Below are 22,875 nucleotides of genomic sequence, written 5' to 3' on the forward strand. Positions count from 1 at the left end.
TACCTTTTCAGAGTTAAACCGCTAAACCAATTTAGATGAAATTTGGTATGGAGATAATTTGGGGAAGGGGACATAGGATAGTTTTTATCATAGAAATCATTCCTTAAAAGTATAAAAAGGGGGCGGAAGTTTGTATGGGGCGGGGTTGAAAGAAGCTGATGTAAAATGAAAGTTCGTCGTGCCGATTTTTATATATATATATATATTTCAGGGTAAGAAATATTTACAACGAATCGTTCAACAGAGTACGGGCCAATACGTGAAAACTAAATTCGTCATGCAACCACACGTTTTCTTTGGATGAAATTTAAGTAATACAGTTAAGTTATCTAGTTAAACTTGAACATTTTGTACGTTCGTTCATTTTCGTGTCAATACAAAAGCGAGAATCAAAGAATAGTTCATGGAATGAAGACCAGCAATGGCTGCCCTTACTATCAGTCGGTCGAATTGAATATGTCTTCGTCACTGGTGGACCTTCTCGAAGCCTGAATGTTCGTGTAAGCTGACGGAGATTTTTGTACCGAGTCCTTAGGACTGTGCGTCTCGTTTCTTATCGCTTTGTTCGACCTTGGTATTCCTCTGTTCTGTAAGTACATCCGGTTTCATGCAACCATCTCGTTTTATAAAATAAAGTCTTGTTTTTTTTCTGCTGCCGTTTCTAAACAGCGACGCAATTAAGAATCCAACTATCTACCTTGGAATGCAACGATTCTTTCTCGTTATGAACGCTGCGTGTTCTGGTTGATGGTTTCTCTTCCTTTATTTCCATTTCCATACTGGAATCACCTCCCTCCATTCGTAATGGAGATTCTCTATTATCAACCTCGATTACACGCTGATTATCAGGCGTACATTTTTTTTGAGCTGTCACTCTACTTATAATTTTTAAACGTAATTCTTGAACTGAATTTTCCATTTCTTTTATTTCACGATCAGATTCGCACACTATTGGAATCAACGATTTCACGTGACTCTCCGCCGCTTTCTGGATCGCCGTTACCATTTGGCTTCCATTTTTGTTGGTAAAATCCAATCTGAAAATTAAAAACATCAGTAATCGCCTTTTTTTTCGAAGCAACGGACAAAATGCAGTCTCTCGAATTTTCACCATCGAAATTCGTATCGATGGGATTGTTTCCAAATCTTTGGATTGTATTGCAAAATTGCTTTTTTCGCTTCATTTTTAGAAAATTGGGCGATGAAAAATTTACTGATTAGTGCTGATTCAATTCTCACTTCATTGATCTGATTAGTCTTGTGATCACATCTGGCTCCTTGGAAATTCGTGTAACTGGAATCGGTATATAATCTGATCCTTCGAGGCGAGCTGCGTTATCTCCAAGGCTGTTTATCCTTAAAGGTACTGGACAATAAATTCTGCGAAACATTGTACAACAATGAATGTTATAATCTATCAATTTCTTGTATTCAATTCTATCAGTCTCATATTCACAGGGAAGGAGGATTTTTCAACAGGATAAAAGCGTAACTGAATTCTTCTTTGTGTTTTTACAAATTTTTTACAGCAAGATGTTCAGGGTACATCAATTCCACGACGTTGCTCCGTTACACTGAATTTCATTTTTTGAGAAGTGAATGATGAATCTTATAACATCAGTCCAAGTTTTTGAGTTTTTTGACAAATAGAGTGGAAGTTTAACTTACCCGTCTTTGTAACGAAGCAAGACGTGCCGGAATTTGTGAATCCCAGATTTTTCAGAATTTGTACAGTTTACAATACACGCTGCAAAGTATTCTTGGGACAGTTGAGGGCTGCACTCGTGGAAGTACTGTGCCAATTCCTTGTGGAGGATTTTATCTCTAAAAGTAGGAACAGGGCGATTGTTGTGTCGGAAACGAAACCATCCAACAATTTTTTTGCTGTGATAGTGGACAAATGCTTTGAGTAAATCTTTGTGCAGTTTTCCACTTTCGTTGAAAAGTTGGTTGGCCCCAGAGCAAGCAAGAACGCCCGTAATTTCTAAAATTCAAGCCCGGAATTAAACGACGATTTTGTGCATGAAAAAATGAGACAAGATAAAAAACTTACCAATCTGTCGTTTAACGGATTCAACTTGTCTCTCGGAATCAGTGACATTTTTCGTCACAAACATCATCATATCACCCAACAAAAATCCCATCTAAATCAAAAAAAGAATCTTTCACCAACATGAACATAATACATCTTTTGTGTTTTTTTCTCGCGTAAACACCGCCAAAATTTGAGGTTACGGTTCTCGAAGTTCTATCGTGCAACAATAATAACGTCGCATTTTTCGTCATTCACATTTCAGTTAAAGAAAACGTAGAGTAAATGATTAATAAATAATGAACCTACCTGATCACCGAGACTGCAAGCATTCTCGTAAAACAAAAGGGACAAAGCGGCCCCTGAAATCGTAGCAAATACATCGCTTTCCGCCATGTTGATTGAATATTGAATTGAAAGCAACGCGATGAAAGTGAACACTCTTTTCCGGTGTGTTTTCTACTTATTTTTATTTCTTCTCTGTGTTTTGTCGGCAACGTCCCATATCCTCTTATCCTGCCTACTTTGTCGACAAATTTGTTCAAAATCAATTGATTTTTTTAATTTAGAATAATTCGAAAAGTGAGAGGATATATTCTTTCATTGTTTTTTCAATCGAACTACGACGCCGTTAATGATTTTTCCAAAACTTTTGAAAACAAGGTTAGTTTGACACATTCCAAATAAAATTTTTCCCCATTCAACACAAATTAATTTAATGAAAAAAATCAAATTCGAGCTAGCAAAAATGAAATCTGTTTTTCCCAAATTTAAAAGTGAAAAAAAGTTGTCAGAAGTGGGATTCGAACCCACGCCCACAGAAGTGGACTGCGACCTGAACGCAGCGCCTTAGACCGCTCGGCCATCCTGACTGAAAAATTTTTTAACTATTGTTAAATCGTCAACGAGTACACTTTTTGGTGTTCCGTTTAAATTAAACATACGTCTATAAATCGAGAAAAATTAAAAATCCATATGAAAATAAATACCCTGAAATATCTAATCACGACCCTGAGACAGTTCGCGTTAAACTGCTAGTAAAATCTAAACAAAGACTCGCGGGATAGGGAGTATTAGAATTCCGCCGCACAAACACTATCAGCAATAAAAAAGGCTACACTCCAGGCTTTGTCAGACAAGCTAACCTCAAAAAAGTGAAAAAAATCGACACATTTATGCAATCCATCGTAAGAGTTCCCAAAAAAGACGATCCTACAAGTGCCCCTAATCTAGAGTCGCGGCAGCGACTCTGAGACAAGTACATTATGTTATGTCTAGCATTAGAGTAAGATGATATGATCCTCACCGATGACGATCCCGAGAACAACAAAGAAAGGAATGGAATCCCAGTGACATCTGGCGTGGAACCTAACAAAAGTAGATAGAGAAAACCAGTCGGCAACTTTGAGGTATACTTTTATAATACTCTAACCTCTAACGCTCTAACATCCTATATACGAGGTCTTTTCTTTCGGACAACATGAGGAGCATCACGCAGATGGAGACTTCCAATAGACAAGCAGATAGGCCAAAAAACCCTGAACGTTAACTCGAGTGCCGAAAGACTGAGAAATCATAGCGCTACGTCAAAGATTAGATAGAAACCATCGTCTAAACACCAAAATCCAAGAGGAAGATGTCTGGATAAAACAAGTTGGAGAGAGTGCGCGAGAATACTGTTTAAAAACATCGAAATTTTTCACACAATTAAGAGTATGGATCAGTCGACTAACCTCACTTCGTGGCACATGCCCTCAGTGGGAGATAGCCATTCAGGAAGAGAAGAAGAAGACTAACCTCACTTGGAATTTTTAAAATTGAAATTCTCTGACACGGTTTGACCGATTAAAAAAAGGCTCTGTCAGCCTACGCAGAACGATGGCAAAAATTGACTGACAGAGCCTTTTTTTAATCGGTCAAACTGTGTCAAAGAATTTTGATTTCGAAATTTGCCTTTTAAGAGGACTGATCCATCCTCTTAAAAGAAAAAGGGAAACCAATGCAATACAGTGTTTCACGGTCACTATACCGCCCAAAGCGAAGGAAAAGAAATCCTTCGTTTTTAAAGGTTATAAACTATACTGAAATCGATATCGAACACAGTATCACGCGGAGAAACCGAGCCAACACCAAAGTAGGAAGAGGTTATGAAACTCAAATTCGACAAAGAAAACGAAAAGTCTGAATGAAATAATTGGAAAGACGGTACTTGGTAAAAAAACGCCATATAACGACAAACCCAATATAATGAGATAACAAAAAAAAACTGAAACATTTATCAGAAGGTATTTTTTACAGGTGGAACGAAGCAAAAGTATCAAAAAAAATAATGAGGCAAGATCGTGTAAAAGTGCAATTTTTTGCATTTTTTCACTCATCTTAACTTTTTAATTACAGTCGACGATTTTCGACAATAAAAACGTAACGATCTCATTAGTACTAAATTGAAATGAATACTATTATTACATTTCTATGAGCGCCACGGCTATTGTAATGCCTGTCAAATGCCTCTGATATGATTTGTAGATTCGAAAAATACGAAAGCGGTTTTAAAATCGATTCGTAATAAATGTCCCGTTTTGTGATCGATAGACGGTTATTAGGAGGGAGGTAAGGGAAACGATCGGAAGCGTGTAGTATAGTACGAGGCAGAGAGGAAAGGTTCGAAAAGGCACACGTGTAGTGTGGCTCAACGAAAACCTCGCTCTCCCAAAATATCCGACGCACACACTCGTGTTGTGTATTTCGAGAGGATAGAACAAGTGTATATAGAGAATGGCTTTCTGGCGGACATCGTGTGATGTAAGCAAAAGCTCTTTTAGTCGACGGACTACAAGTCCGAGCGGTCGTGTCGTTGACTCGTCGAGTTCTTAATTCGCCAAAATTCGCTAAAACAACAGCGTTCAGTTACGTTACAACATTCACTATAATTCGTAAGACAATTAGGCGAATTATTTTTCGAAGGCGAGTGACACGAAATGGCTGAAGAGACCTGGGACTATCTCGGAGAAAAATGGGAGCACATTTCTGATGCTGTAAGTTCTTGAGTCACCTCGAACCGTGTGTTATTGTCTTGTGTTTATGCTCGTTCCCGATTCCCTCGGAATATTATCTTCCGAAGGATCGGTGTGTTCAAAGCTATATTCACGTTTGCTCGGTTCATATTTGAAATTTGAAGGGCGAACATCCTCGCTCGTTATTTATATTTGCACTTAAATATAGATTCTCAACACATTTCGTACGTAAAAATGGTGAAAAAAGTCGAATGGAACGAGTCCGAAATTGACGAGTGTCTATTTTTTTTTGTTTTATCGAGACACGAATTTGGCTCTGCGTCTATTTGCGTGACTCTTGGAAACGGAGCGGATAACAATTTCTTGTATGACAGCGATGCTTTCGACTAAATAGAGCACCGTCAGAATCATGAATGAATGAAATTTGTGAAAGGCTCGATATAATACAGTAGGGAGATTTCATTCAAGAATTGTCGAACGTATGCGTTTCACGAATTCCCGCAAGTGGAGGGACGACAGATTCTAAGGAACAATGAAAATTTCTTTTACCCTACACGAGGGATGATACAGGAAAAAATGAACGCGAAAGTATGAGAGAAAATATTGACCATCAGGCTCACGTAACGTACGCTTGGAAAGGAAACGGAAAGATGGAGAGAGAGAGAGAGAAAGAGGAAGAAAAATGACTGTTGGCAATAATCAACGGAGCAGTTCGTAGCCAATTTATCGTGATTGCTTCAGCAATATGGCGATCGATCAAGGATTCTGACAAATACATATACAAGCCTGAAAAAAGAGAGAAGTAAATAGAAAGAATCAACACTCAGCTCCATTAATTACCGGACCAGCGTTGAAAATAATGTGCCAGTTCGAAGTAAACAATGACAAAAGGACGATAATCATGAAATAAAAATTTGCAGTCACAGTACCAACTTTCATCATTGATGACAAAATTAATAAATAATTTTAAGGTAGCTCATGCCCCAAAACAATTTTCTTAAGAAAATCTTGAAATTCACATAGAGTTTAAATGAGTATAGTCGACTGACACGTATATCAAATTTTAAAGGGTTCGTCATATTGATTATTTAGATAAACGAGTTTAAATATGAAGAAAAATACACAGGGGTATAGGGACTCTGCGTAAAAATCGTTTACCTTTCCAACTCATGAAACGCTTTTTACGAAGTTTATGAAAAAGTACACAACAACAATGAAGTATATAATGAAGGTCTGGGAAAAAATTCGAAACGATTGTCTTACTGATAATAAAGACATATCACAATCAAAGATTGAACGAAATTGGTAAAATGAGCACTCGTAACTTCACATTGGCTTGTTTCGGAATTTTGTTTCTTCTTGGTTTGGACCATTCCCATTGTGTTTTCCCTTTGCGCTATCTAAAGCGATTTTTTACATAAAAAACTGTAGTATTTTAGCCAGGGACGAATAAAATTTTGGGTTGAGTCAGTGATGGATCCCCGTTTAATTAATGGCTTGTAATTTCATTCGGCAAAAAATAAGTTTGAAAAACTTATTAAGGAGTTTCGGTACAGAAGTCTAAATATTAAGAAATTGATCAAATTTGGTGATAATGTTCTTCAACATCAAGTGTGAAAACACAAATTTTTTCAAAATTTTCTTTTACTTAATCGAGTAATTACGCATTAAAGCAGATTTCTTATGCCCGGGATGTATGTGAACGCTATGCTTATACACGTGAACTTTAGTGATCAATTACTCGATAACTGTGTAGAAGAAAAATCTTTCAAAATTTGTATTGTCAAATTTGGCACTAAATAATATGTTGACCAAATTTTATAAAATTTTGGAACTTTTCGAAATTTTTTATGTTTTTAGCATGGTTTAGCATGGCAACGTTGTATCGCCTGTACCGAAACTCCTTAACCATTTGAATTAGTAACTCTGACATTAATTTATGATATCTTGAAAGGAACATTTTTTCGAGAATCTTTAAAACAGCCGATGGACGCGTGATGGCCAAATGAGTACGCGGATTTCAAGGGTTTTTCTTGGGAAAAACGAAGACGCGGAACGGGGAGTCTTGCTTCACCGGCCAAACCCTCGGGACCTTCCAACTTACTTTACTGATCAGAGTCTACTATCGTTTTGCTTCGAGTCATATCTATTTTTGGTATTTTCTCATTTACTAATAGAGGAGTGTACTGTTTGGTGGACTACATATATTTTCTTTTACTGTGAATAAATATTCTTCCTACAATCTTTAATTAGGAAGTAAAAATCGACCCAATTTAGACACCCATACAATACGATCCTGCTTCGGGCATGATCTACCTCAAGGAATAATATTAAGAGATTTTTCAGATTTTTTTTTAGGGTTTTGTGATTGAATGATTTTCACATGATTTTGTGCATTTTCATTGATACATGCTGTCAATTTTTTTTAACAGTGCATGGAAGAGAGTGAAAACTCGATGAGTTTTATCGCAGCGAGAAGAGGAAACGTGATTATTTTATTACTCATATAATAGATAGAAAACGACGCGCTACTTTTAGGAATCAATTGCAGCTGGATGACATCGTAACTGCGCAATTTGTTTGACAAAGTGTGCGGTCGAATGATATGGTTAAGAGAAAATTTTTGCTCAGGCAACGCCTGCACGAAGACGAGGTGGATCATGTTGCAGCGGTTTCTTATCGATCGTTCGACGCACGTATGCTGCTTCGAGTTCCTTTGCGGTACCTCGACGAGGATCAAAGAAACTTGTCCAGGGATCAAAACTTATCTCGATTGTTTCTTTTTCAATATTTATCACATCCGATCGATTCGGTTACGAAGAAAATTGAAGGGAAAAGGATAATAAAACATTAATCCACACAAACGAGGGGCAATAATACTCGGGTGTCGAGTCAAACGAAGCACCGAAGCATGCACCGAGACAAAATGTAACGGACGGCTTCACTCGCGTCATCTGAACTTTGTGCTTCTTTCGGTATCGAATTGTTGCGGTAAATTGACATTACGTGGTAGAAGATTCGAAAATGGTGGCTTGTCGTTTCATTATTTCTAAATATCCACTTGTTTTATCATAGACAAAGGAACTGCAATAATGCAATAAAATTTTATACACTTTCTTATCTCTATTTGCGCACCGTCTTTAAAGACCTTGAGCCGGGAATCGTCACTTTATTATTACTTAAAAGGCGCAAATAATGCTGACACCTTTTCAGATGAAAATAATATTTTATTGTCATAGATATAGATTTAGAGGGTTCTTCTCGATGGTATTACCGCCTCGTTCGAAATTGGATTTTATCCTGTAATATTATTCTCGATATCGTATCATCAATCTTATTCCTCACGAAAATTATGATACCGCAAAAAATATCGAGCGTTTCTACGCCGATGGTTGGTATTATCGATGTGGGAATCCTATCTTAACCAATTAACTAATAACTAATAACTTATTAATTTATTATAATATTGTAAATGCGTTTGTTTGTTTGTCCTTCCTTCGCGCCCTAACTAAGCGACCAATCTACTTGATTTTTGGTATAGAGTTAGTCGAAAGGACGGAGAGTAACGTAGGCTCCTTTTGGTCCTGGAAAAAAATCAAATTCCCAAGGTAGATTTACAGGAATATTTGTATATTTACAGTAAAAATCGCTCTCCTTTCAATGCTTGAAATTTACACGTCTTGGCGGTTGATGGAAAGACACACAACATTGTTTACACAAGCGCGTCCTTAAATAGTGCACTGGCAAAATTTTTCAAATTACGACGCGAGCGAAGCCGCGGGTAAAAGCTGGCTCAGTTATAAGTGAAAGTAAAGTTTACTCGGCCATAGAAAATATGGCAAATTTTTTATTTCGTTTTTCATTTAATTCATTCAATTTTTTCAGCAATTTTTATGTGTGGTTTTTCGGATTTTGCGTTTGCAATAAATTTTATTCGAACTATTCTGAGGATGTAATCCATTGAAGTCATCTTGATTTGGAAAAACGTTTTCTACGGAGTGCAAACACGAAATTTCTTTGACTAGAAACTCGATAGTAATAAATATCCGCGTTGCATTATGAGCGGTTTCATGGTTTGAAAAGGTTATAGATGAAAAAATATTTGAGCTGTGATGCTCTCCGTCGGGAGTGGAATTTACGACGAATTTTAGGGTGGGGATCAAATGTTGGAATGACTGAAATTTCGAGCAGCTAAAATCTCGAGTTTATAAACTTTGAATAATAATATGAAGACAGATAGATTCAACTAGAGCTTTGAATGCCGAAAATAAATAAAGCAGAAACTGCAAGGTTCGAAGCACGTTTACATCGAAAATAGAATGTAATAATCGCCCATAGAACGATGACTAAAATATCGATTTTTCGAAAATTTGACTATCACTCTGTCGATTCATAAATCACTACAGTCAGCGATACTGTGGAAATTTACAATTTTGAAAACATAATAACGAAACACCAAATATTACTGAGGTTGAAATACTGAAACACCAAAAAGTCGAACAGTCAAAATAGCGAAACGTTAGAAAGTCGATCGATCAAAATAAAGAAATGCAGTGGAGCTCCAAATATAACGCGTCTCACTCACTCACTTACTCAGACCGGTGATCTCCAATTTTAAACATCGTCATTTTGACTTTCGCCTTTTCGAGCCATCGCTATTCTGCGTATCTAAGTTTTATAGGCTCAAAAAATTCACTTTCGATTTTTTCGGGGCCGGGTTGAAGTTCCGAACGGTGAGAAATCAGAAGGCTCAAAAGTCCGAAAATCTAGCTGGGACTCGAAATATATAGATATACCGCACTAGCGAGATTTTCGGACTTTTGAGCCTTCTGATTTCTCACCGTTCGGAATTTCAACCCGGCCCCATTTTTTCCTACTCTATATTCTGGTCTGTCTGTAAAACAATAACTCTCCATATTGAATTCGAAAATATGAATTTTTGACATTCGGATGATCTGTTAAAATTGCATTCGAAATGAAAACTATTGAAATATATATTTTCGGGTAAATACGAATTCAAAGAAGGAACTTTTTGATTAAACACGCAATCTGCTGAATAGTCAATCGGGAATAAAAATTTCGAATTACTTATTTTTCTCCAAACTGATATCACAACTTTAAAAATTTCGGAATATCGACCGTTCTACAATTCAGTTATTCGACATATTGAACCCCACCTGAATTTTAGGAACGAGGTAAGGAAACGAAGTCGAGTATCATCGATGAGAAAGCGATTGGAAATTAATGTGAAATTTTCGGTAGAGCAGTCGACCTCGAGCGACACATTCAACCTGCGAGTGGAACGCTCAGGCGCACTGGTTCTTCTGAACCGTAGAATGCATCGACGATGACCGGGAGGATCGCATCGTCACGAGACACTCCCTATAAAGAAGATGCGTACGTTGTGGGATGCTGAATTCCTTGAAACGACTTCGTTCGAGTCGCTTCGTTATCGCCGCCCGAGCACACAAAATCGCGAGCGCGGCCTCCGTCGATTTTTTCGCACTAATTTTAACCACGCGATTCAATACGAAGCATAAAAAGTGGAAAATAACAAATCAATTATGAAAACGAGAAATTTATCAATGTTCTCGAAAATTTGCAAGTGTTACAAAAAAGAAAAATCGCTCCCGTGCAATACGGACGACGAGGAAGATTCCCTCGAGGCACCCTTGACCGTGACGCCACAGGTTGTAAATATACGTAGCTTAGATCGTACCCGTAGAGTGGTAGTGGTTCAATTTTTTATGAAAACTCCAAAATTGACTCTCCAAAATTCGTGTTGACAAGTTTTTGTCTGACCGACATCCGTAGTTTTCATTTCAAATAGTAATCGAGAGTTAACTTTCATCGAATTCATCCAAAATATTCTCACGTGATCGCGATACGTTTACATTTTTCTAAATTTCTCATATTCGAAGCGCTGTTGAAGCGTTCTGATCATAAAACAGCATTTCTTCGGAAGTTTGTCCGCGAGTATAGTGGAAATTATAAAATAGTTGAAACCAGTCCGTCAAAACTATAAAAATTGGGGAACTGTCAAAGAATTATCGTTCGAATACAAAAATATGAAAAATCGATACTCTCGACATTTCGAAAGATTCTCAAAAATTCTTTTTTCTCTTCCTTTTTTTTATAAAAAGCCACAGAAAAGAAGTAGAAACAGAGGATGAGTTTGAAAGGAAAATTATAAAAGTGGGAAAATTAAAGGAAAATTAAATTATAAAATAGTTTAAACTAGTCCGTCGAAACTATAAAAATTGGGGAAGTGTCAGAGAATTATCGTTCGAATACAAAAACATGAAATATCGATACTCTCGACATTTCGAAAGATATTCTCAGAAATTCTTGTTTTTCTTCCTTTTTTTATAAAAAGCCACAGAAAAGAAGTAGAAACGAAGGATGAGTTTGAAAGGAAAATAGATTTCCCATGGCAAACACGATCTTCGAGTTCTCGTGTGTAAACATAGGAAAAGCGATAATGGCGGAGGGGATCATTCATTTATTATGACGCTACGTGGCTCTTCCGGTCTTTGTATAATGAGAGAGACGAAGTGAGATAGGAATCGATAATCGAGTGTGAGAATAGAACAGCGACAATGATGAGATTATAAGGCTGTGTTGGGGACGGGCTGAGGGTATTTATCGCAAGTTCGTTGCACGATGCGTCGAAGATCAGGGTCATTGGGTTGAGCAGAGATGGATCATGGTCACTCGCCCGGTGAGAATCTGGTAATTTTTCCAAGCATCTGTAAGCCTCGATCGGTCGAGCCTTTTACTTCTGTACTTTTCCTCGTTTTTGTCTTTAATTAACGTGAGAACCGTGTATGAAGCGCTGCTACGATGAAACCGCATGAATATTAACGCACCGAAGGTCGAGGTTAAATGTCGGCGATCCGAGTTGACGAACGGCAAACTCCGAGCACGCGCTTTCATCAAAGCTCTTTTTCCGCGCACATACACGAGCGCCTCATTTTTTTGTAATTTGATATTCTCCTCAAATGATATTTCACGACGGTGAAACACGTCGAAAAATGTTATTCTCTATTGATCGAAATTCCAAATTTCTTCTCCCCCCTCGTTTCAGCCCTTGAAGATCGTCGTACGAAGACCCTGCTGCGGGACACGAAACGCCCTCGGGATTTGTACGCCTCACGTATCCTCCAAGGCAATTAACGATCCTTTCATACTTCAGATTATTTACGCTTCCTCGTTTCGTCGAATTTCGATCTTCGCTGCTTCGTCCCTGTAGTTTACTCGGAGACGGGATCAAAATATTGGGATTTAAGGTAACTCCTGTACTGCATGCTAGTCAAATGCGAGTGTTAAATTTTCAAAACGCTTTTTAACCTATCGATTTAAAGTACAGATGTAAAAATATTAAAAAGGCTAGTTTTGCAAAAGCATCAACTGATAAATGCAAATTTCCATGACGACACATTTTCAGTGGTATTTTTCAAAGAATAATCTGCGTTCTTTCATCGATTTTATTGCAACGAGTCTCATTTTGTTCGTCAACCGGTCCTCTGTGAATCCAGCATGTAGTTGTTTTTTTAACTCGATCGTTTCGCTGTTGCAGCTAATTGTTTATTGGGTGAAAAAACTTTTTCATTCATAATTTCCGAAGGAATGAATTTAAAGAAAAATTTACATGGTGAATTCGTAGAGGATCGGTTGAGGAACAAAATGAGATTCGGTGCAGTAAAATTGGTTAAAAAATACAGATGATTCTTTGAAAAATACCTGTGAAAATGTGTCTTCATAGAAATTTTCATCTATCGGTTGATAGTTTTGCAAAACTATCATTTTTAATATTTTTTCACGTTAATAAAATATCCTTGAATACAAATCCACTAACAACAAGTTTAATCGGTACGTTGAATTTGGTCTAAAAGCGTTTTGAAAATTTAACACTCGCATTTGATTAGCATGCAGTACAGGAGTTACCTTAAGGTTCCCATTTGGATCGATCGATCGAGCGCAATTGAATATATCTCAACGTGTCATAAAATCGACCGGTTTTCGTTCCTTTCAGTAATTTAAATATACTCACGAGCATCACCATTTTTTATCGAACGTTTTAAAACTAGAACATTTTTTGAGAATTGATTCATCCCGAGGGAAATTCATTCTAGAATGAAAATGATGATTCCCCGCTCGATTGCTTCGTGCATGGAAAAGCATTTGATTCTGAATTTCTAAATAGTTTCACCGGTAGAGAATCCGAGTAGCTCCGATTGAACGTTATTTTTGCAACAGCTCTAAATTATAAGGGGCATCTTTTCAATGAATGTGAAAGATGATCCACGCAAATAATATCTTATTCGCGTGACGTTACCCGGCAATATGCGACGATGTAATCGCGCCGGGGACGCGGGGGTCCCGAGACTTGGTATTGACCTAGCGAGTCGCGCGTGCGTCTCTCCTCTGTAGGTTAAGGCAGAGTAAAAGGGAAAGCGAGAATTCGCGACTCCGTTCTCTTCCTCGACTTACCGTTAGTCCCCTCCATCCTCTTTTTTCTTTTTTAGGTTACACACAGCGTGTATTCGCATATGAATATGGGCAAGTGAGTACGGGCTGCTATCGATAAATTGATTATTTTTTTCTATCGCATAAACGTCTATATAATTTTTATCAGTTGGATAATAAACGTGTCTGAGATAGACGCGTGAAAGTGTGCGTCTCTGGCGCTTTTATCGTAGGTTTGGTAAGACTGTGATACTCGAATTTTGTAACATTCTTTCGGAATAATTTCCCTTTAGTTTTTTTTCTCTTTTTAATGTATAGGCTCGCGTAAATTCAACCGCCTTAATCGAGTCGATGTCCAACTTTTATGGGCTCGGATTTACGAAACATGACATAAAACACGAGGGGACGATCGCGTCGAGCTCGACAGGCAGTTTTCGACGAGTCATTATTTTTTGCGTTATTCGAACGATTGTGCGAAAGTTGTGCGAAGGTACGGCTCAAGGTGCAGGGATTTTCGTGAGTTTTTTCTTCCCTCGATCCTATAATAGACGATTCTTCAGGCTTGCTCCGAGTTTTTTCGGTTGTCGACACAAGTCATAGTTCGAAGTGCGTCAACTTATTCGCGCGTCTCGTTTGTTATTGATGACGAATCATTGATTCTCCTCGGTCTTTTCAGTACGAAGCTGTGCTCAAACGATTCAGCTGTTGTTTGCTCGAATATTTAGTATCAGTCTGAGTCGCTGGCTCGGAACAACTCATATTCGATACTTCGATTTACAAATGCCCGCTCACCTCGCCTCCTCGGGCGCGTTCGCCGATCGAGAGACACACTCGGCAAAGTATAACGATCAAATTCTGATCGACGAACGAATCATCGTTCGCCAGGGATATTTTAATAACGACATCAATCATTTGCGATCGCGGTGAGGCGTCGGGGAAAAAAGCGCTCACGCTTCTCGCATGCACTTTAGAGGCTGGAAAAACGGAAAATAAACGAGGGAATAAAATCGATCGATAATCGCGACAGTCGTGGAATTCGATCGTATTTCAATCCACCTATATACGAGAGTGAGAGTGAAAATGGAAGGAGAAAGGGAAAGAGGGATGGAAAATAAGAATGTTAACGATTGGCCACATTGATGGAGCCCGTAGATACTTTTCGTTAACCGGATTGGCCACTTTTGTCAACACCAGAAATTTGACTCTCCGCGGAGGCAGCAACGCAAAGCTCTGAACGTTCCGCGGGTGCATTTCGACAGTCGTGATTCCTTCTCGGACCGGATCGATACTGAAATAATCCCAATTCAAAAGCACGCTTCGTTATTTCATTATAATTCTGTTAGAAGCTAGTTCGTGGACGTGCTTACCGCTAGCTTAGTGCTGCTTAAACGTCGAAAAGGTTGAATCTCATTTCGCAGTATCTCTCTGGAAAATAAGCGAATATGAAATACCCCACTGCCCAACAATTAGTGAGTTTTGTTGAACGATTTATTTCTAGTTCATAATTCTACGATCCCAGATTTTATCGTGCCCTAAGGTATAACTCCTGTACCGCATGCTAGTCAAATTAGTGCTAAATTTTCAAAACGCTTTTAGACCAAGTTCAACGTACCGATTAAACTTATCGTTGGTGGATTCAAGCATATTTTATTAACGTGAAAAAATATTAAAAACGATAGTTTTGCAAAGGATTTTTTAAAGATTCATCTGTATTTTTTAACCAATTTTACTGAACCGAATCTCATTTTGTTCCTCAACCGATCCTCTACGAATTCACCACGTAAATTTTTCTTTAAATTCATTCCTTTGGAAATTATGAATGAAAAAGTTTTTTTCACCCAATAAACAATTAGCTGCAACAGTGAAACGATCAAGTTAAAAAAAAACAACTACACGGTGGATTCACAGAGGACCGGTTGACGAACAAAATGAGACTCGTTGCAATAAAATCGATGAAAGAACGCAGATTATTCTTTGAAAAATACCACTGAAAATGTGTCGTCGTGGAAATTTGCATTTATCAGTTGATGCTTTTGCAAAACTATCGTTTTTAATGTTTTTACATGTTAATAAGATATGCCGTAATACAAATCCACCAACAATACGTTTAATCGGTACGTTAAACTTGGTCTAAAAGCGTTTTGAAAATTTAGCACTCATCTGCCACTGAGCAGGAATGACAACAACAAAAAATGGCGATTCCTTCACGTAATCGCGTTATTTTTTGCCCTCCAAATTCGCTTCTATATTAATCAACGATGAATCGTTCCCAACCATTTATAAAAGTTCCGCTCGACTTTACTAATTCACGCGGCTCGGCCGTGAAGTAATTTTGAACGATTTCCAACTGCTCACTGCCTGTAAAGGAGAAACGAAAGAATAATCTGTATTTCATTAAACGAGTGGGACACTATCTCTAGTTACGTCAAAAGCAGGAATGAAAATGTGTCTCTAGCTCGGGAGGCCACGTGCGCGCAAAGTCTTCCCGGCCAATATACACTCGAAAGTAATATGGGCACACGAGAACTCGCGATGTTTCTAATTTTAGAAAAGTGCCCCCCTCACCTCGCAGGGAACAAGTTCGTCGCGGTACATCGACCTTCTCTAGCGCAACGGTGGAAAATCCACTTCTTTTTTTCCACGTTTCTCAAATCCTCCGAACGTACGGGACGAAAGTGTGAATAATGGGGAATCGAGTAAACGATGATTCGAGATCGTTGTTACTGATCAGCCCGTCAACGTGTGACGCAATGTGTTTTTCTCATAAAACACAACATTTTCTCTAATCAAGAAGAAAACATAGCAATAAAAATTGTTTTGACCGCATCGCACAATAATAAAACTGTATGTCGAATAATGTTAAAAAAAATTCAGAGCGGTCCACATAATCAAACGATCCTAAACTCGTTGTTTATTCGGGTTCCAGCGACCCGTAAACGACCCCGAATTTACAGCTCTTTTATTATGAGTCTCTTTAGATTGAGCAGCCGCATGATTTCATTCTCTTGATGATTAGTTAATTTTTATATTTTCACCAATGGATCCAAGGCTTTTGAGACTATTTTCTTCGACAGCTTGAATTGCTTTGATATCTTATTTCAATGTTATTATGTTAATGTTGACGTCAACATGCTCGTGCTAATGTCCGGGCCTGGCCGTTCATCTGACATTCCCGGCCACTTTCATCCGGATTAAAGTCGAAGAGTTTCTAATAAAAGTTAGTATTCCACGTGATCGAGCATTTTTCAAACTTTGATCATCGTGGGATTTGATTCCCTGATACGAAACGAAATTCTATTTTAACGCGATCTCGAGTAATTTAGACTTAAAATTCACTCCAAAATGAGTAGAATTCAGCAGATTTATTCGAAGAAAGTTTGATTTCGCTGTTAATAATTGTAGGAATATTTAATCGAGAATTGGAAATATTATTCGTGTAAAGACGTATTTGATTAACATGCTCGCACAAAAGGAAGAGAAATTCGGCACGCTATTCCGTTGCTTTCAATGGAATACGCTGTAATTGGTTGTTTTTTGTTATCCTCGCTACGATTGTTCGCACCTCAGATCCGTTTTCACCGCGACTGACGCCGTGCGTATAATTACTCCGCGACCTTGAACTATTCTCAAACATAAATGAGCGAAAAGGGGCGACAGGGCGGAGGAGGCTTCGCAAAACCGCGTGAGTGCGCGTCGTTTATCGCGAGAGGCGTAGATAGAAACGTCTCGCACTATAAAAGTAGCGACGAGTACATGATGAAAAAATAGGTAGAGAAATTAAAACGATCATTCGGAACGGTCTGAAGCGGGTGTTTCGTGATCGCGGCAGAAAGCGTTTTCTTTCTCAGGCTTGATAAATCGTATGCTGGAAAAAAATGATTTCTGGAATGTTGGATTCCGTTTTTAGTCGTCTTTTTCCATCGCTCTCGCAATCGCCTGACACTCGATCTCATAAAAAACTTTATTCTCATAAACCGTAGACGAAAATGCGATTTATCGATATCGAAGAAAAAAGTTGCGCAACAACTGTCTCTACTTTCTCTATGTTGATGAAAAAACGTCGTTCTCGAAAAACTTTGGCGTCTCGGCGTCACGCGAACAGCTGCGACAGGTATTATCTCTCGGGATTTAATACGTAACTGCCTGCGATCGATGACGTTCACGCATAATGATTTCTTCATTACTGTACCGCATCTTGTGGAATAATTTAATTATTTCGAAACGCGTGCACCAATGTTTGTCGCGGCGTTGACGATGGACTTGAAAAATGATTCGTTGAACTTGTTTTAACTGAGCGTGTAAACAAGTCAGAGAAAAAACAAAATCAGAACTCGATGTTGATTTGATCAACGAAAACGATCTAATCCGTTTTTAGAGGATTCATCAATTGTGATTTCTTTGCACCTGACAAATTTTCTTGTTCGTTCACTAAATATCGAAATTCTCTTTTAATTATACGGTGAATTCTTGTCAAATTCGAAATTATGTAAAATTCACCAGAGTTACGTATTTTAATTGGTGAAAATGTGGAGGCGAGACAGAATCCAATTTGGGTAGACGAAAGTTTAAAATTATCCGAAGAATGCAGTGGACGGGTAAAATAGTACCAAATACAACGTCAACTGAAAATCCCCTCGAAAGAATGAACGAAAATGCGGCTTCCGTTCCCTAAATAGATTCTCGAAGAGCGTCAGAGCTTGTCATTCTTCTTCGTTAGAATTAGAGAGAATGGGAGGGAAAGAGGGAGGGGCCAACAATGCGACACACCGTAGAAAAACTTCGGGAAAAAAAAGAATGAAATGAAATGGATCGAGTGTCAAAATATTATAGAAAAAAAAAATCAAATGATTGAGCATACATTTTTTTTTGCTTTTCAGAAAATCAAAATATTTCCTCCCAATTTTCCAACACGGAACAGTAAATAGGACTTGGAGTAAAGAAATAATACAGTTTTCAACGACGTAAAAAGTCTGCGAACTTTTACGAAGGAGCCATCAATCTCCGCTTCGTTGAATCTGACTCGATCCTAAAATAAACTGCGATCTTCGAACTTGGAAGAAAAGATAAAAATATTAATATTTTATACAACAAACCACGCTTTCCTCGCTTTTCCTCGAAAAGAACGAAAACACGTAACCTTTCGCACCAAAAAGATCGAGTGAACCTCGTGCATCGAATTATTAAAATGACATCGATAAATAAAATAAAAGAATTGAGTGATAATGAGAAACGTAGCAACGATCAAATTCAAATAATTGCATTAAAATTTCAATCGTTCTATTCCATAATCGTAGCGTGGTCGTTATACAATCAAAATAAATATTGAAATAAAAAAAACTTTGATTCGTCGAAAAAGACCTCGATATACATTAATTTAGAAACTATTTTCGTTTTCTTCCGAGGAACTTTACGCCCCTCGGCCCCTTGAAATGATATGATTTTATTTTTGTGAGTGAATAATTAAAAAAATTGCATCAAAATTTTGATCGTTACTCGGAGTTAAAAGTTCCACATTGCCTCCTCGGTACACAATGCACCTATTCTAAGTAAATCGATGTTGATAAATTCGTATGGAAAACCCTGCCGTAAACGACAAAATAGGATGCTCGCGAAGTGAATTTTCAATTTGAATCTAAACACGTCGAGATCAATTCGAGTTTGCGTCGACTCGAAAAAGCTCGGCGGAAATCCACGCAAACCGCCGTCAGAACTAGAGCGTCAAAACATAATAAATTTTCTGCGGCGTAGATAGAAGTTTATGGACTTGCGTCTGTGTTCGTTGTCGCCCTGGCACAACTTACGCAACCGGCGAATCGTCGCAAAAGTTCAGGTCGAACTGTCGATCCTCGGCAACTGGTGCATGGACGTAACTCGATACAACGAGCGAGTCAAGTTCTTGTCTATTTCTCGTCTATGAGAAACGCTCATGCTCGTATTGAGGAGGGTGCATCGCTGTCTTCGATTGACTGCGTTCGCGGGCGCTGAAAAAAAAGGGAAAAAATGTCCCTCACGTTCCGAGGCCACGACGAGACCGGGCGACACCCACGCGTCACGTAAACACGATAAATCACTCGGAAATTGATAGACGAAAATTTATATATCGAAATATGGAAGCTGTGACGAAGCCCGGGGTTAATTACGACAAAAAGTTTGACGAGCCTGATCGATGAATCTTCTGCTCAAACGGCATCGCCGGCGAGAGCTTTAAAAAATTGATGCTCATCAAAATTACAGAGGTTTACGGTTTCCGGAAATTGAGTCGAGACGAAAAATGCGTCGTAAAAACAGTGGGAAAAGCGAAAACGGTACAGTTTTCTGAGGTTTTCGACCTCAGACCGAAGAGAAAACATTGACACTGATTTCTTATCGGAACAACAGATCAGTGGGCTCCTGAAAAATGTAAAGAAACGTTGTCACCCAACGATCTTTTCGTCCACTTTCCTTCTTTGGATTCTCTTTTGAAAATCCATTGATTTTTTAGGAACATGTACTTCGAACGTATACGAACGTGCGCGTGTATATAGATGAGGAAGAAAATTGATCGGAATGAGCAAGAGTCCGAGAATTCGAGCGGCTACTCGACCACTTCTCGATCGATGAATGCCTTAAAATTCGATACCGAAATTCGGAAACGTCCGTGCAAATCTCCCAGATTCCTTTCAAGATAATACGACGACGCACATACCGTCGCTCGAGCACCGACACGAGCCGTCGAAACTCATTCGTGGTTTCAAAATACTCGAAACTCAAAATAAGTCTATTTCGATGGGCAACAACGAGCCGAGGAGCGTCGATCAATGCTATTTTTGCGCCATGCAACTCTCCGGATTTCCAACTTTCATATTAAAATATCAAAGGCGATTCGAATATCGCGATGACAATTACACGGAGAGACTTTTATTATACGAATATTTCGGATGAATTATCTAGAAAAATTTGCTATGTTTTGGATAGCAGCGCTCTTCTATATCGCCATTCTATTACATTTCACCAATTGCATAGTAATTTTGATGCCGAAAGCAGTTCTCTCAAATTTAACTATTTACGACAGGCAAAATTTAGGTCTGCGACATTCTTACATCGAACGCGATGTATCGATGTCTGAATGTCACTCGTGTCTTTGGCGAAATGTTAAAAATTAGCGAATTGGACTGAACGAATTGCTTGAAATTTTACTATGTGTCACTGGTTAATTTTCATGTTTATATGGAGCAACGCCTCATATAATTGGTGGGCGCATGAATTTTATCTCCTAAATTTTCATCAAATCATGTCATTATTTACTATGTTTTTGATTAAAATTCGCTCGGTGTTCATTTTTGATATAGTACAACGCGTTATTTACTGTGAACTGCGTGGTAATGCTTCCCCAAACTTATTATAGTATCGATATTTATTATTATAATATCGATGTGGTCCGACGTTACTATAAAAACCGTAATTTTTGCTATAAAAGTCTCTCCGCGTACTGTTGCAGCATAATCCTACAACAATAATTATATTAAATTATGATAATAATAAGAGCAACATTTATAATCATAACAAGCTAGCGTACGGTTATCAGTTGCCTGCACACACCCGCACGGATTGATAAGTGCATGCACGATTAGAGCGCGTATACAGTGATGAAGAACCGAGCGAGCGTTGCGTCAGAAATCACGAAGAACGCAGCTACGGTTGCAACATGATGAACACGAGAAAAGAGTTTTTTCCGATTTCTTAAAATCGAGGCGATTAATCCATTTCCATGGGTCGAATATGAAAACCGAAAAGAGAGCAGGCCACTGCTCCGCCACACCGTTTTCAACGTTCAAGATGAACCTAATTTCCCAAGATCTCGGGACGTTATCATAATTACTATATATTGAACTTGACCTTCTCCCTGCTGGTACTCCCCGATTTTGTGATGTAAAATAATCTCGTGCGATATGGCACTCCAAAATGTTTGCCGCAATTTAAGTCGGACTGCGCGCACTCGAAAAAGTGACTCAACGTCTTCCCGTGTACGAACGGATGTGAGGAATGAATTTTTTATCAGGTTCATAGAAAGGAGATTGGATTTTTGTTTTTGAGGAAGTTGATAACGGGGGAGATGGACGAGACGCAGAAACCGTGCTGATACGGGGCGTATCGTTGGGTTTTGATCGCGATCGTGTGATCCACGACTAATAAAATCGTCGCTCTTTTTTTCGGCGTTCCAACGCCACAGGGCTCGAAAAAGTAGTACTTTCGATTGAGGAGGCAAAATTGTTACGAAACTTCGGACGTTTTGCCTCCGAACTGGAAAGATGCTCAGCTCGGTATCTCGATCCTTCCAGTCATTCAAGATTTTCAATTTCTCAGGCAAACTCTTTTCTTTCTTCTTTTCGTTTCTTCGAATGCGATTTCTGGAAATTTAGAAACGGGACACTGGAGTACGAGGCTCCCGACTGGTCAGTTTCTAATCCTTGAACAGTTTCTAATTTTTTTAATTCACGAGACAAAGAAACTCTTTTTAATCTCAGATATAATGAATTATAATTAATGAAAAAGTTAAATCAATGGTAAATGGGAAGAGACGCTCATGTGTCGAGGCGAATAATTAATTCACAAGCTCCGAGAGAGCCCCACATGTTGCACGCCGATAACTCCTCACTATCGACCTAAAAGACTCATTAAGACGTTCCATTTTAAAAAAAACACATCCGTCGCACAATTGCTTTTTTTTTTTTTATTTTCCAATTACACATACGCCCATAAAATATGCCGGGAATTCCGGACTTCGATAACGATAAAAGACGCTGTGGTAGCTCCTTTTATTTTATTCTGGCACTATTTTTCTCATTATTGATAAAGTTACTGAAGCTTTATTCCATAGACGACAGTATTTGAGAACCGAATTGACAAATATTTGATTATCTCAGACTCGAGTTTGTTCTTCTTGTTAGCCATTTTCTTATCCTATTCACACTAGAGTGATTAAAAAAAAATATATTTTGAAGTAAAACTTCTATAGGCGCGCTGGGCTTGCGGGGTAAAAGTTAGCACTCAATCAAGAGTTGATTCTCTGAAAATTTGAGCTTGGAGCTCAAAAACTTCTGGAGCTCGTCCCAATGGTTTTTCTGAATTTTATTTTTCGATTTTTCGTAACGTCTCGAGGCAAAAAAATGATTCGCTTTGTTTCGCAGGTTGATATGTTAGCATATCGTGAAAACATTATTTTCTCAATATCTTAATCACCCAACAAATTTTTTAGAGGTGCCGCCAGTAGAATGAACCTAATTTACATAGCACATGTGAGCGGATAGATTTTCATGTAGAGTATAAATAAATAGATAGAAACAAAACTGCGACTCAGCATTAGAAAATCGTTCCTCGGAC

At 38.4% G+C, this 22,875-nt stretch overlaps 2 protein-coding genes and 1 non-coding gene across 5 annotated transcripts in view; 1 reads left to right on the forward strand and 2 right to left on the reverse strand.

The window, feature by feature from the left end:
* Window positions 1-181: 181 nt before the first annotated feature.
* LOC122406109 (BRISC complex subunit FAM175B-like) lies at window positions 182-2,765 on the reverse strand. The gene is made up of 6 exons (XM_043411337.1): window positions 2,342-2,765; window positions 2,054-2,144; window positions 1,669-1,984; window positions 1,240-1,380; window positions 698-1,037; window positions 182-587 (listed from the first exon to the last, which is right to left on the reverse strand). The coding sequence occupies exons 1-6, from the start codon at window positions 2,426-2,428 to the stop codon at window positions 438-440; spliced, it is 1,125 nt and encodes a 374-aa protein (XP_043267272.1). The 5' UTR covers window positions 2,429-2,765; the 3' UTR covers window positions 182-437.
* A 55-nt stretch (window positions 2,766-2,820) lies between these two features.
* TRNAL-CAG (transfer RNA leucine (anticodon CAG)) lies at window positions 2,821-2,904 on the reverse strand. The gene has a single exon. It is a non-coding gene; the product is annotated as a tRNA-Leu (tRNA).
* A 1,938-nt stretch (window positions 2,905-4,842) lies between these two features.
* The window catches only part of Hex-A (Hexokinase A), a 34,954-nt gene continuing 16,921 nt past the window's right edge, over window positions 4,843-22,875 (forward strand). Inside the window, exon 1 of one of the 3 annotated variants that reach the window (XM_043410807.1) lies at window positions 4,843-5,067. In XM_043410807.1, coding sequence (XP_043266742.1) covers window positions 5,011-5,067 — 57 coding nt within the window. In that variant the 5' untranslated portion in view covers window positions 4,843-5,010. Of the gene's footprint in view, window positions 5,068-10,532; window positions 10,737-14,942; window positions 14,985-22,875 lie in introns of those variants that run through there. The other 2 variants (XM_043410806.1, XM_043410809.1) reach the window with 2 other exon arrangements.

The sequence above is a fragment of the Venturia canescens genome, chromosome 2, assembly GCF_019457755.1.
Source record: "Venturia canescens isolate UGA chromosome 2, ASM1945775v1, whole genome shotgun sequence".
NCBI lineage: Eukaryota > Metazoa > Arthropoda > Insecta > Hymenoptera > Ichneumonidae > Venturia > Venturia canescens.

Coding starts and splice junctions, on each gene's coding strand:
- LOC122406109 (XM_043411337.1), bottom strand. CDS start 2,428: ATGGCGGAAAGCGATGTATTTGCTACGATTTCAGGGGCCGCTTTGTCC. Junction 1,985..2,053: donor ATCCGTTAAACGACAGATTG/GTAAGTTTTTTA, acceptor CTTGAATTTTAG/AAATTACGGGCGTTCTTGCT. Junction 1,381..1,668: donor TTGCTTCGTTACAAAGACGG/GTAAGTTAAACT, acceptor AATGTTTCGCAG/AATTTATTGTCCAGTACCTT.